Genomic DNA, 15,573 nt, shown 5'->3' with positions numbered 1-15,573 from the left:
TTCACAGAGTTGTGCAACCATCACCACAATTAATTTTAGAACATTGTCATCAGCAAGGAGACCCTGTCCTCTATCACTCAAAAACTCACCCTTGTCCCTCTAGCCCTAAGCAAGGCACTTTCTGTGTCTATGTGTCTGCCTATCCTGGACATTTCATATATGTGGAATCATTGTCTTTTTTAAGGAAGAATAATTCTCTCTAATGGCAATTCCCTTTGCATATCTTTTCTTGCATAGTTTAAGAATCTAACTGGAGGATAAGGAGTAGGGTAAAATGATTGTATTATATCCTAGATGGTAAATGATTTTTTGTTTTTTGCTCTAAATTTTATTTTAGTGATTGAACTATAGCTGAATCACTAAGTGAAATTTCTGGCAGTATGGAAGTTCTGGAGGCCAGTGATGAGGGTAAGTAACCCAATAAAATCTTGATAACTAGAACTAGATATGTTTAATGTGTTTAACCCCTAGAAAAAAGAATCAAGTCACAAGAAAACAAGTTCATATCAAATTTCTAATGACACTAGACTCAGTCCATATTTAGTTTTCCATCTTCTAATCTCTTCTCTTTCATCTCAAACTCTGATAGTCAAAATAGTTTTGTCTAGGCCCTGCAATCTTCTTTGGGGATGGTTAGCAGGTTCCATTTACTGAGGCAGGAGAAGTATTTCTGCTTAATCAGAGAAAAAAAAGAATCAGAGCAGGCCAGGACCTGAGAGACTCAACTGAGGTTTTGCTGTAGATAATAATCCAGACTTAACCAACAGATAAATTTGTAATTTGAGGAGTAAAGGGGGATAGTAACAAAGAAGCCACCATAGCCTTCTGTTAAATGGGAATCAATTTACAAAAATTTCTTTTGCAAAACCTATCCATTGCATAAATTATGGTGCCACCTGTGAATGATAGGAGACCATGAGTGGGGTAATAGAGAGACAAAGGTCACTAAACAATGATAAGCTTTATTGACACTTAAAAAAGGTGGGGGGAAGGGGAGGAACCATAAGACATAAGATGAGCCATTGAATTTAAAGGCAGTACTGAATTTAACAGTTCACTGGGTTGTTCTTCAATGTTTGCTGAGTTTTCTTAGTGTGGTGCAGAAGACTTGGTCTGGAAGGACAGAGAGAGGGGAACCTTCTTGTGGCTTCCCGGAGGCCTGACTTCACTAATGATGTGAGTTGGGGAATCTGAACATGGTGCACGGATCTTTGAGGGCAGGGCTTGGCTCTTCATCTCTGTGTCACCATTGTTCAGTATTGGGTCTCAGAAAAAGTGATTAGACACTCAAAAGTTTGTAATGAATGAATGAATAAATAAATGAATGATAGGCCTCCTCACCAAGGCAACCCCAACTGCCAAATGAACTGATCTGTCTTTTTGGATATGAGCTAGACAGGTGCCTAGAAAAAAAGGTGTCAATGCGCTGCATCTTGATAAAGAGTGGAGGTAAGGAAATGCCCTTTCTCTGTTCCCAAGATGTTTTTCTTACAGAGACCAAGCATTTGGGTACATGTTTAGTATTAGTCATTGCCAGCCAGAGAATAAGGTGCTGCTGGGAGGTTGAAGGGAAGAAAGGCTGGTTAGAGGAGTCTTCTTTCCAAGCAGCAACACAAGAGAACAAGGTCACCATTATGCGCGATGCATTTTGAAAGCTCAAGTTCAACCCAGAAGGGCTGCCTGTGTGCATGGTAAATAAGCAAATATACAACCCAAAGCAATGATCTCTTCATTGGATTTAAGTGTGTTCTTGTCTGGGGGAAGGGGAGAGGACTGCTTCCATGGGCTGTTTTCTGGTATGTGATGCACTGCAGGCCCTTGGTGGATGAGGATGTTGAAAGCTACTGCCTGTTTGGGAATATGTAGTCCTTGGGCTTGGACAGGGAAGTCAATGGCTTTGTTACAGGAGAAGTCCAAACAGCTGTCAGCTCACTGAGCACCACTGCTGTGCCTTGTGGTGGCATAAGTTACCCAGTGTATAGGTGACCTCCATAGACATTGCTGGATACAAATGTGGGTTTTGACCCAAACCTGCTGTCTAGGACTATCTACCCTTTACACTTTCAGCAACTTTGGAAACCAGCCTACACAGGGCTCAGCTGCTGGCAATTTTTTTTTCAAAATAAATTTATTTATTTATTTATCTATCTATTTATTTTTGGCTGCGTTGGGTCTTCATTGCTGCGCACGGTCTTTCTCTAGTTGCGGTGAGCGGGGGGGCTACTCTTCGTTGCGGTGCGAGGGCTTCTCATTGCGGTGGCTTCTCTTGTTGCGGAGCACGGGCTCTAGGCGCACGGGCTTCAGTAGTTGTGGCACGAGGGCTTCTGTAGTTGTGGCTCGCGGGCTCCAGAGCGCAGGCTCAGTAGTTGTGGTGCACGGGTTTAGTTGCTCCATGGCATGTGGGATCTTCCCGGACTAGGGCTCGAACCCATGTCCCCTGCATTGGCAGGCGGACTCTCAACCACTGCGCCACCAGGGAAGCCCCAGCTGCTGGCAATTTAAAGGCACCCCTTTGCAAAAGAAAGTTTGAAAGGCCAATTTACACCAGTCAATATATGGCAAGTGTCTCGGATTCCATTAGGGTTTCAAAAGTAACATAGCACGTGGACAGTTCGCAGCTTTGTATCTCACTCCCAGGGTCTCCATACACGGGGTCTGATGCTGTTGGGGATGGAGAGCTCTCCTAAGCCAGAGCAGGCTGAAGACTTGGACTCTTGCAGCTGAACTGGATGTCTGGCAATGGGTTGCTTAGTAAGGCTATGTCCAGTTTTCAAGTCACTGCCCCAGATCCATGGGCAGCCCGCCCACCTCTTGGTGTCTCGCCAACTCCCTACCAACAAAGCTATACCACCACTATACCCAGAGCTACCCCCGAGGGAGGAAAGGAAACATTCTTTGCCTCCTAGTGGCCAGGGTTGAAAGAAACATGCATTGCTTAAGGTATTTTAAATCCTCGTGGGAAAATAAGTTGTTTCTGCCGAGCAAAAATGGAAGACTAGGGAAACATTGGAATATATGCATACTTAATTTTTAACACCTTTTACAGTTCTATAGTCACTAGTCGTTTGGTTAGTTTAGGAACATAAAAATGTGTTAACGCATAACTTGGTTTGCTCATACAATGACTATGTTTGGTACATTCAGTTTTACAGCCTGAAAAGTTTATTAGAAGTGTTTTTATTCAGTTATTAAGTGTTTGTAGATTGTGTCACAGATTGAGCTACCACCTACTGATTCTGTCCCCTCTGTCTTTGCTGGTTTGTGAGAAGCAGGTTTGCAACTCCAAATCGTCTAGCTTTGCCCTCCTCCCTTCCATTTTGGGATTTCAAAGCAAGAAGGGCGATAATCATTATGTTTCCAAACACTCTGCGCAGAAAGTTGTTCTCATTTCAGAAGGCCAGAAGAGGATCCACCTGTCAAGAATCAATAAGTCTCATTCCTTCTGTTTGAACAATGGCAGTGCCTGCAAAGCCTCCTTCCCGTTTGTGAGGGGACACTGCCCAGTTCATCCTCACTGGGCAGGAGTTATTTAGTGGTGTGTTGGAGCTACCTTACACTGGCTTGGGAGGCTGTGCACATCTCTCCCTAAATGTCATGTTAGTAGCTTGAAATTGACCATGATGGGAGGATTTACACCACAGAAGTAGGCAAATATTACAAGTAAGGGCATTTCCCCCAGAGGTCCAGTTGGTAAATACATCCCAGCAAAAAACTGATTATAGTAATTAGTATAGTATAGTAATCAGGATTTTACATAAAAATCTCACTATTTCATGGATTTTAGAAACCCTTTGGGGGTGGGAAGATTAAGAAAGAAAGCCGGAGAGCAAAATAGAGATTACTTTAGAGCCAGCCTACTCCATCCTGTATACTTTTCAGCACTTTCACGTTGAATCCTCACAGTGGTTCTATGAGGTCAAATATCATTTTAAATAATTTATTAGCATAGAAATTAGTTTAATTTTTTTCCTTAAAAAATGGAAGAAGGAAGCTTGGGAAAACATGTTTCCTATTGTACCTTTGCTCTTTATTCTGTCTATCTCAAGGTAGAATTGCCAAGTTTATCCTAACCATGACCCTATCTATATAGGTACATCCTAGTAGATGAGAAATTCCTCAAATCATTCAAAACTGAAGTTACTTAAGCAACGATTACCAAGCACACAGCCCTACCATCTTCTTGTATTGCCCCAACCCGTGCTGGCTTCTGCTTCTAATCATGTATATTTTAGAGTTCACTATTGAGTTATAGATATGGGGTTCTTCCCCTTATCGCTAGATAGATAGAGTAGATGGATAGAATTGATAGATCAATTCTACAGATAGAATTGAATCTGGTCTTAATAGACAATTATTGATTCCCTAATTTTAGCTCACATTTATTAGCATTTACTACATGCCAGATCCTATGCCAAGCTCTTTGCCACATTATTTATAATTTATGTCAACCCCAATAAGGGCCAGTGTATAAATTATAGGATGCTTAAGGATGGCTCTGCTCAGTGATCTCAATTTAAGGGAAGTGACAAGCTGTGTTGGTATTCTGCACCCCTCAGTGGACTCAGGTGTCTCTCGAGTGTCACTGCGTGCTTTGCACTGTGCTAGTTGCTAAAGAGGGCCCGCCTACAGCCTAGATGTGAGGGACAGTAGCTAAGACGTAGAACTGTATCTTATTCCTTTCTCACTGATACCCAAAACATAGTAAGTGCTTGACCTTAATAAACGTTCATTGAATAGGTGAATGAATGAATGAATGCGCAGACTAGAGAACATTCAGATGCAAAACTTGTGGTGCCGACAGTCAAGTTTTAGGTGTACAGAGAGGAGCGTGAATTGTAGTGATGGTGGGAAACTGGACTTAAGGCAGTCCTTGAAGTTTAGAAACCTTTCGAATAGGCAGGCCTAGGATTAATCAGTACACAAACTGGCCATAGCATTCAGCGCTAGAAGGAGCCCTACTTCAGCATTTCCCAAAGTGTGTTTTGCCAGACGTTCTGCATACATGCATGGGAGAGACAACACCGTTACCCCGTTTCTTGGCGCTTCACCATACACACAGGCATGCTGAAGTTTCAGAAGAGTCTTGTTGCAAAGCACACCCTTAAACTCTGTTTAATCAGCATTTCCCAGATTGACGAGACTGCAGACCCCCTTTTCATGCAACAGACCTATGAGTATCCCTCTGAACATACTCTGGGAGATGCTGATTAGCGTGATCCCCTCATTTTCCAGCTGAGCCCCAGAGAGGTTGAGTGACTTACCCGAGGTCACAGAGCTAATCGATAGCAGAGCCAAGCCCAGGATTCCAGAGTTTTCTGACTCTTGGGTGGTGCTTTGCATCACACCACTAAGTCTTTCTAATGGCAGCCTTGTCGGCAATTCCCTTGGCTGGGCCCTTCACTGCCACTGCAGCATTGCTGTGCTGACAAGAGGCCTTCCAGAGACCAGGCTGTTGGAAATTGGAATGAGACACCCGAGTTGGTAAATTATTGCATGTGAAGCAGTAAGAGTTGGTTCCTTCCCTCTGAAGCATGCAGTGCAAACTCCCCTGCCTTTTCCCCTCTTCTGCTGAGCCCCGATAAAGATATATGTGCTTATTAGGAAGCTCAAGAAATCCCAAACAGAGCCTGAGGAGCATTTAAAGCTCACATTCCTCACTGCTGCCCTGATTTTTTTATTATGATAGAGCAAACTTTCAATTATCTGCATGTGCAGAGGGCATCAGCACTGTAGATAATCTGAACCAATCAGTAATAATTGAAGAACATACACAATGCACATAATACACACACACACACACACACACACACACACACACATACACACTCACACACATCCTCCCTTGCAAAACTCTTTGGTAGGTGATTTTGTCATGTCTTTTGCACAGGGAGCTTCTTTGCCCAGCAGCCCTTTCTTCCCCATTCCCAGCCCTCTCCCTTGCTCATAAATCCCTTCCTTGAGGACGTCTTCCCTGACTGCACCAACCCCACTGCACTCACTCCTTGGGTCTGCATCCTTTCAGCGCACAGGTTGGGCAATACCAGCTCCCGCAGGGATTTCCAAGGGTCCTGAAGAGTTTGTCACATGTGGAAGCTTCGCTCCCCAACTGGATCACCATGACTCCAGTGACCGGGGTACCAAGTGCTTATGTTGGCTCAAGAATTGCTGCATATGAATGAACTTCTTAGGACCAGGAAAGAGGTGTGTGTTAATAGTTGAAATTGAGTGGCAAGTGAACGCACGGTGAGTTGAGCCAGAATAGAGGCTGCCCAGAGGCCACAAGCTGGGATCTGAGCTTCTGCTTTCACCAGAAACTCAGATACTTTGTTAGTGAGTTACTAAGAAGAGAACAAACCAGGTGAAAGGTGCTGTGGCCACTGGGGCCGAGGGCCGAGACCTGGAGGGCCTCTGGGATCTTAGTGCTCATTCCTGCAACGAGGGCCGTTTCCTCTCCTGTCTTCCCTTCCACCATCACACTCTGCCTCACTTTCAATTCTAACTTCCAGGAAAGGAGAAATCCAAATTTAAAGGCTTCAAGAGATTTTTTGGCAAGAAGAAGAAAAAAGAGCCTGAAGATGCCCAGGGAAAGAGGAGGCTCAAACCAAGCTTGTCCAGTGACAGTATTAACATCTCTTCTGTGAAGCCAGTTTGGGAAGGTCAACAAACCAAGCCTGGGTAAGCTCAGGTGGGGCGGGGGGTGGGGGCGGGGCAAGGGGCAGGTAGCTAGATCCAGGTCCCCCTTTGGCAGCCAAATCTCCAATGGGCCTTTGGTCCCAGGGACTCTTGGCCTCCCTGCCTGTGGGAGCTGGGTCTGGAGGCCTTTCCCTGTGCGCGTATGTATGTGTGTATATATATATATATATATATATATATATATATATATATATATATATATGTTTGCTGTCTGGGCTGCACAGCTCAGTGGGTTGGATGGAGCGTGACAAATGCATACCCCCTCCCCCAAGAGTGCTGCGTGAGAGGGAGCGGGTAGATCAGGGCAACCTGCGCTGTCACAGCTACAGTGACATGTAGGGGCCTACCATTAGTTAGGAGCTGGAGGACTCTCTTTCATAAGGTCAGGATGGCCTCCGTCGTTTAGGAAGCTTGATCTGGTTTGCTTGCCCAGCCCTCAGACTCCAGATCTCGTAATGCGTGATTAAAGTCTTAGATAGTGAAGCCATCTAGCTGGGTTGGGGCCTAAGGGTGAAATCACTGTGTTAATGTAAAAACAAAAAAGCAAGCAAGCAAAGAACCCAAATTCATTTCTCCCTCCATCCCAGGAGACTGGGGGAAATGCTGTAACTGGTCACAGAAGGTATGGGGAAGACTGTTTCTCAGCCACCATTGCCACTCCTATTCAAATTTTCATCTTTGAAGCCTCAACTTCCACATCTTTTTGTGGAAAATCTGGACACCCAGTACCTGCAGCTGTTCCTGGATCAGTTGGATTCCTGTCTATGGAGTTCCACTTGGGTCTGTTCCCCTGGCCTTAAACTCCAGACTTACCTGGACTCCCTACAGAGCTCACGTGTACTGCTACCCATTCCCTCAAGGCTTTACTTGGAGGTAATGGGACAGTTAGCAAACATGTTATACTGCCCACTAACAGCACGTAGGTCTCCTTAAAAAGGACCTTAATGAGTGCATTGAACGTGAGGTATTTCAGATAGCTTTACTAGCAAGGGAGATGGTTTTGCAAAGGGGCTTGCCTCGTACCTCACAAATCATACCATTATAGACCATTGCATTAGAGATCTAAGGAAAACCATGACTAGCCCTACAAAAAAACCAGAGGGTGAGGTGGGAGAGGGAAGTTTGGGTTTATTCTGCTTTGTCTCTACAAATTGGCAAGGGCTGTCTCTACTGAAGTTCTACCTTGCCCCTTTTTACTTGCGCCTCTGCCTTCAAAATGGTCCACTTAGTCTGATGTATTCTCCAGACTAAGAAGGTGTGTGCATGCGCACCTCTGGGGCGGGGTGGGGGATGGGAGGAAGGGAGAGTGAGGGGAAGGGAGGAAGGGAGGAAGGGAGAGTGAGAGGGAGTGAGTATAAGTGCATGAACTAGTTCATACATGAGGAAGCGTGTTTTTCTAAGGACCTGAGATTGGTCTTTTTTTTTTTTTTTTTTTTTTTGCAAGGAGCGTAAATTAATTAAGAATATACCTTAGGAGGCCTGAAGTTCACCCCTGACCCGAACCTCTTGCTTAATTGCTAGGGGAGAAACCCTGGAGAATATCACTTGGGAGTTAGGGAGATCAGCTTTTTTCATCCATTGAAGTGATCAATCATAACAAAACTTGTGGCCAGCCCTCTCCTGTGCTGTACAATAGGTCCAGTATCTATTTCCAAGAGTGTTTTAAGCTGTATCTGATAGAACGGACAAATCCCATTCCTCTATTTGATTTTTTCGTGGGTGCTGGTGTACTACACTTTATTGCCTTTAATTAAGGCCAAGATTTTATTTGGATTTTGGATGTGTTTTCTTTTCTTTGCCTCCAGGGAGTGGGCAGGAGGTTTGGTTTCCGACAAACCTGACCACAGCTGGTGCTAATGTAATCCTTTGATCAGGGAGGGCTTGACACTAGAGAGCCAGTTCAATGGTTATACTCTGGCTGATGCACGGCATGGAAAGGCCAGAGTTTCTAAGCCCACTTATGGCCGAAGATTTCCTTGCAGTTTTTCTGCACAAAGCAGGGGAGGTGGGGTAGTCACAGATCCTACACTGGTCTCGAGCCTGATTTGAGCCAGCAGGTCTTGGAGAAGCAGTGAATGGAAGTGTGTATGTGTGCATAATGAGCGAACGTGTAGAGGTGCTCTCCCAGTGCTGCATCAGAAACAACTCCATTGTGTTTCTCTAGAGTCACGTTAATTTTCTGCTATTTTCATAAAGCAGAGAATCTTACCTTCACCACCAGGGTCACCTGGGTAGGAGAGTTTTAGGGAAAATGTGGGTAGGACTTTACTTCAAAGTGGCAGACATCTGCCTCCTCTCCTCCCCTGCTGGCCCACAAGCCACCTTAGCGTGGGTGCCATTTTAATCCCCAGAGCACCACATTGTCCTCGGAGTGTGTCACAATCAAATATCCCACGTGCTCATCCCTCAGCCAGGCAGGCTCACAATGACAAGGTGGGTGCTAGCCCTACACTGCCTGAGCTGCTACTCTAGTTACCATTTACAGATTCTTTTTTAAAATGCCAACCTACATGTATAATTTGGTAATAAAGATAATAAATGGAAAAAAAGTATTTGAAGTATTAAAAATTACTTTAATTTAAAAACATTTTCATCCCTTCCTAAAAAACCCCTGTACCCATTAGCAGTCCATCTCCATTCCTGCCTAACCCCAGTCCAATCATAGGTGGCCACTTATCTACTTTCTGCCTCTATAAATTTGCTTATTCTGGATATTTCATATATATGGAATCATACAATGTATGGTCTTTTGTGACTGGCTTGATTCCCTTAGCATGTCTTCAAGAGTCATCCATGTTGTAACATGTATCAGTACTTTATTCCTTTAAAAATTGAATTGTATTCCACTGCATGGATATATTACACTTTATGCACTCATCAATTGACAGATATTGGGTTATTTCCACCTTTTGGCTATTATGAAGCATGCTGCTATGGAGATTTGTGTATAAGTTTTTGGATAGATACATTTTTATTTCTCTTGGGTATATACCTAGGAGTGAGGTTGCTGGGTCACATGGTAATTTAATGTTTAATTTTTCAAGGAACCACCAGACTGTTTTCCAAAGTGTCTGAATTCTTTTACATTCCCACCAGCAGTGTATGGGGTTTCCAATTTCTCTACAACCTTGCCAATACTTGTTATCTTAGTTTTGTTTCTAGCCATTCTAGTGGGTATGAAGTGGCATTTCATTATAGTTTGAATTTGTATTTCCCTGCTGACTAATGATGTTGAGCATCTTTTCATGGGTTTGTTAGCTATTTGTATGCCTTCTTTGGAGGAATGTTTATTGAGATCTTTTGTCCATTTTTAATTAGGTTATCTATATTTTTATTTTTTATTTTTTGAATGAAAGATTCTTTAAATTCTATTGTGCTTTACAATTTTCAAAAGTTTCACACACATGATTTCATATAATCCCGTAGTAACCCTTTTCCCCCCTTACCCCTATATTGCCCTTCCACCTTCCCTCTTCCCACTGGTAACCACTAGTTTGTTTTCTATATCTGTGAGTCTCCTTCTTTTTTGTTTTATTCTTAGTTTGTTGTAGTTTTTAGATTCCACATATAAGTGCTATCATACAGTACTTGTCTTTTTCTGTCTGACTTATTTCACTTAGCATAATCTCCTCCAAGTCCATTATGTTGCTGCAAATGGCAAAATTTCATTCTTTTTTATTTTTATTATTGAATTGTAAGAGTTTCTTATATATTCTAGATACAAGTCCCTTATCAGGTATACAGTTTTTCTCCCATTATGTGGGTTGTCTTTTGAAGTACAAAAGGTTGTAATTTTGATGAAATCTATTTATCTGTTTTTTTTCCTTTTGTTGCTTAAGTTTTTGGTGTCATGTCTAAGAATCCATTGCCAAATCCAGGTCATGAAGATATACCCCTATGATTTCTTCTAAGAGTTCTGGCTCTTATATTTCGGTCTTTGACCCATTTGGAGTTAATTTTTATATATGGTATGAAATAAGGGTCTAACTTCATTCTCTTGCATGTGGCTATCCAGTTGTCCCAGCACCATTTATTAAAAAAACTATGCTTTCCCAATTGAATGGTCTTGGCACCCTTCTTGCAAATCAGTTAACCATAGATTAATGGGTTCATTTCTGGACTCTCCATTCTATTTCATTGATCTATATGTCTATCATGCCAGTACTACACTGTCTTGATTACTGTAGCTTTGTAGTAAGTTTAAAATTGGCAAGTGTGAGTCCTCCAACTTTATGCATCGTTTTCAAGATTGTTTTGGCTATTTGTGGTCCCTAGCACTTCGCTTTGAATTTTAAGATCAGCTTGTCCATTACTGCAAAAAAAAATTTAAGGCAGCTGAAATTTCTAAAGAGATTGCATTAAATCTGTAGATCAATTTGTGGAGTATTGCCCTCTTGACAAGATTGTCTTCCAATTTGTGAACATAGGTTGTCTTTCCATTTATTTAGGTCTTCTTTAATTTCTTTCATCAGTGTTTTATAGTTTTCAGAGTATAAGTTTTACACAGCTTTTGTTAAATTTATTCCTATTTTATTCTTTTTTATAAAAAATTTTAAATTGAAGTATAGTTGACATACAATATTATGTTAGTTTCAGGTGTGCAACATACTGAGTTGATCAAAAACATTATGAAATGATCACCATGATAAGTTTAGTAGCCATCTGTCACCACACAAAATTATTACAGTATTATTGACTATATTCCTTATGTTGTATAGTACATCCCCGTGACATTTATTTTATACCTGGGAGTTTGTATCTCTTAATCCCCTTCACCTATTTAGCCCAGCCCCCCACCTCCCCTCCTCTCTGGCAACCACCAGTTTGCTGTCTGTATCTATAAGTCTGTTTCTGTTTTGTCTTGTTTTTTGTTTTGTTTTTTAGATTCCACATGTAAGTGAGATCATATGGTATTTGTCTTTCTCTGTCTGATTTATTTCACTTAGCATAATAATCTCTAGGTCCATCCATATTTTATTCTTTTTGGTGGTATTGTAAATGGAAGTGTTTTCTAAATTTCACTTTTGGATTGTTCATTGCAAGTATATAGAAATATAATCAATTTTTGTATATTGGTCTTGTACCCTGCAACCTTGCTGAACTCATTGATTAGTTCTAGTAGTTTTTAATGGGTTCCTTAGGAGTTTTATACACAAGATTATGTCATCCGTGATTAGAGATAATTTCACTTCTCCCTGTCCAGTATGGATGCCTTTTATTTCATTTTCTTACCTAATTTCCCTGGCTAGAACCCAGTACAATGCAGACTAGAAGTGGTGAGAGCAGACATCCTTGTCTTGTTCTTGATCCGAGGGAGGAAGCATCCAGTCTTTCATCATTATGATATTAACTGTGTGCTTCTCACAGATGTTCTCCGTCAAGGTTGAGTGTATTTTTCATGAAAAAGTGTTGGATTCTACAAATGCTTTTTCTGCATCTATTGAAGTGACCATGTACGTGGTTTCTTCTTTTTATTCTATTGATATTGTATATTACATTAATTGATTTTCATATATTAAAGTAACCTTGCATTCCTTGCAAGTCCTACTTGGTCATAGTGTATAATTCTTTTTATATGTTGCTGGATTCAGATGGCTAGTATTTTATTGAAGATTTTTGCATCTATATTCATAAGATATATTGTAGTTTTCTTTTCTTGTGATGTCTTTGGTTGAAAATTTTAAAAGGTGAAATATATTCCCACATCCCCAAAGGAGTGTTTTGTGCCTTTAGCCTTTCATTTGCTTCTAACTTTCCCCTGATTTGTCCTAATGTAATTCTTATCAACATGGTTCCATTCCCAATCAGAAGGTGTTTCCATCTGGGTTTAGCAAGCTGGAGGTGGGTAGGGTGGGTGCATAAGATGACTTTGAAAATAGGACAAATATATTGCAGAACCCTTGTGTGAAAGAGGAAAAGACCTGGTGAATGAAAGTATCCAGCATCTGGGCACATATTTGATATTTTTAATCAAAACAAAAACATTAGACACAAATTGGGTGTGAAAGATCTTTTATAACTCTCATCTTAATAATAGCAAGATTCAGGGTCTTCCCTCCCCTTCCACAGTGTTGCCACTACTGAACTGTATACTTTCAATGGTGAATTGTATGGTATGTAAGCTATATCTCAGTAAAAGTAAAGCTATTATATAAAAAAGATACGTGTTGATCATTTAAAAAAATCAAAATTATGCAGAAGTACATAGAGTATAAAATGAAAATACCCCTCCTGTTCCTAGTGCCATTCCTCAGAGGGAACCACCACTAACAATTTGGTGGATATCCTTCCAGACTTTTCTCTATGAACACAAACTACATATGTATGTAATATATGTATATGTATTAAATGGGACCATACTATTCTTTATTTTTTTCACTCTATATCTCACGGACAACTTTCTGTGTCAGCACATATGCTTCTGAGGTGTCTATGGTAAGCCATATTATAGACATATTGATACATGTGTCTTTGGTTCCTTTGGTTCCCTTGGCTGCTTTTATAAGACTTTTTCCTTCCTGTCCAGGGCCAAGAGCAGCATGGGGAACAAAGCCCTGTCCCATGACAGCATCTTCATGTTGGAGTGTGAGTCTGAAAGATCAGGAAGCAGAATATGCCCCTCTCCAGAGGTCCAGAGAGGCAGACTGCTTCAGGTAATAGTGAACTCGAGCATCAGTGCCTAATTGGACTACTCATCTTCCATTCCCGACTCCTCTCCTGTCAAAAAACAAGGAGGGAGGAATTTGGACCTGCTTCTCAGCTGATTCTACCCCACTGTTGGAAACACTGAATGAGAGAACAAATAAATACATGATGTGCTTACCTAGTGCCCGGCACACAGTGTTGGCTGGTATCACCATATTCACTTCTCTTTACACACCCCAAGAATGCTTTAAGTATTATGACAGTGACATTCCACTGTTAATGTGCAGGCATTCCAACCCCCATGTTTTTTCTTTCTTCCACAGAGATCTCATGATTTTAGAACTCTGCCTAGAGCTTGGACTGGTAGTACGCATGGGGCTGTGCCCAGAAGTGGAGTCTGGGTTGCAGGCACCAAGATCACTGAGGTAACAGGCTCCAAGATCACTGAGGTAATCGAGGAGAATTGTTCAAAGTTGGACAGATAGACCTACACTTGAATCCTTGCTCTGCTACTTATTGGCTCTGAGACTTTGGGCTGATTGCTTAACCTCTCTAAGCCTTCCTTTCCTCATCAACATTGGGTATAATATTAATATCTACCTCAAAGGGTTGCTCATGAGGATTGAATAAAGATTCAGAGAGATTAAAGAAATTGCTCAAGCTGACCCACATAGTTAGTGGTAGACCTGGAACTCTGACCCAGATGTGTTGACCTCCAAACCCATAGTCTTTCCCTTACCCCAATCTCTAAGATGTTGAGCTTCTCTGGCCCTGCCTCCACAGGAAGGAGGGTACATCTTTAGTCTCTGTAAAATGCAACACATACGTAGAACAGTCTCTTACCTCCAGTTACCCCTACCCATTGCTCAGTCAGACTCTTCTCCACTAGAGAGCTGATTATTTTGCATTTGGCAAGAGGTAACTGGGGCTTATTTCTGACATGTCTGCTTAAGACCCCCTATCTCTCGCTCTGGTTTTCATACTGTGTGTGGAAGTTCTGCTGGGTACATTAGCCATGAAGGGTGGAGAAACAAACACTGAGATGGTCACCAGTAGCGCTGATCTTGTGGTTGTAAAGCAGCCCCTAGGTCAGCAGACCGTTGGCCTCTTGCACTACAGCAGGAAAAGTCACTTCCATGAACTTTCCAGTCTTCTTCAGTTTTAAACATCAACACCAGCTTTCCCTTGTCTCCACAGCTATACTCCCTTGGCATCCAGTGGCAAAAATCCAGGTACACATGACCAAATGCCACGGGGTTATTTCTCATATTCAGAAAGGGGAAAACTGTTTCCTGGACTCCTCCTTCTCTCCCTCCTCTCAGTCCCAGAAACAAAGAGACTCTTATAGAAGAGATAGTCCATTAAAATAAAAAAAGATAAGAAAAAGATTCTAGGGGCATTTCTTCCCACAATGAAGGGGGCAGGGAAAACTACAGTAGCCCAAAGACAAGTTTTCTTAAATGTCTGGTTTGGACCCACACCTCATACTTTTGGTTTGCTCCCTTAGTCCCTCCCCTGGGAAACAGGGCTGAAGATGGAGTAGGGTGTTAACAGAAGCTGAGTCATCAACAACCAGATTGATGTTTGCGTGGGAAACTTCCCTTAAGTGCCAAGGTGACATTCCTAAATGACAGGGTGGTTGATACCATTAAGTCAAGGGTCCTGACATGCAGTGTTGCATAGAAGCTGGGGTAAATACGGACTTAGCCAATGGTTGGGTCCCTTGAAGGAGCAGGATTCTTAATGGATTAAGTGACATTCAGAGCAACTGGGAGATTGCGGGAGAGGAAATCCAGGCATACGGTTTTGTTAGAAATACCAAGACCGAGCCAATTTTTTGTTTTGATCTGATAAATGCATGCATCCCCCACTCCCCGAGAGGGGGTGTCAGCGCCCATCGACATGTATTAGCTCTAGAATTACCACAGTTATCTAAGTAGGAGAGGAGTGAACGGCCAAAGGAACCATAAGTGATTTCATGAGCCATTCGGAGTTTCACCGCCCCAGCTGTGCGTACTTAGACACACATGGATTCATCTCTGACAAACATATGCTACTGGCAAATTTTCACCTGATGTCCTATCTGAAGTGTTAGGAATGTGGGTGCCTAGATTACTCTTCAAGATGTTTCATGTTCTTTTTATTTGAGGACAAATTGACAAGAAGAGGTAATAGCAGATTATTAGCATCTTCTTTTTGTTGAATCAAACTGAATTCAGTAATTTAAGAAACTGA

General features: G+C 42.0%; 1 protein-coding gene across 1 annotated transcript in view; it reads left to right on the top strand.

Moving 5' to 3' along the window:
• Positions 1-380: 380 nt before the first annotated feature.
• The window catches only part of KIAA1210 (KIAA1210 ortholog), a 29,011-nt gene continuing 13,818 nt past the window's right edge, over positions 381-15,573 (top strand). The window contains exons 1-4 of the mRNA XM_061178210.1: positions 381-408; positions 6,507-6,675; positions 13,220-13,346; positions 13,662-13,763. Of these exons, the coding sequence (XP_061034193.1) occupies positions 381-408; positions 6,507-6,675; positions 13,220-13,346; positions 13,662-13,763 (426 nt within the window). The remainder of the gene's footprint in view (positions 409-6,506; positions 6,676-13,219; positions 13,347-13,661; positions 13,764-15,573) is intronic.

The sequence above is a fragment of the Eubalaena glacialis genome, chromosome X (genome assembly GCF_028564815.1).
Source record: "Eubalaena glacialis isolate mEubGla1 chromosome X, mEubGla1.1.hap2.+ XY, whole genome shotgun sequence".
NCBI lineage: Eukaryota > Metazoa > Chordata > Mammalia > Artiodactyla > Balaenidae > Eubalaena > Eubalaena glacialis.
The sequence above is the reverse complement of the archived record's forward strand: the minus strand, read 5'-3'. Positions and strand labels throughout refer to the sequence as shown.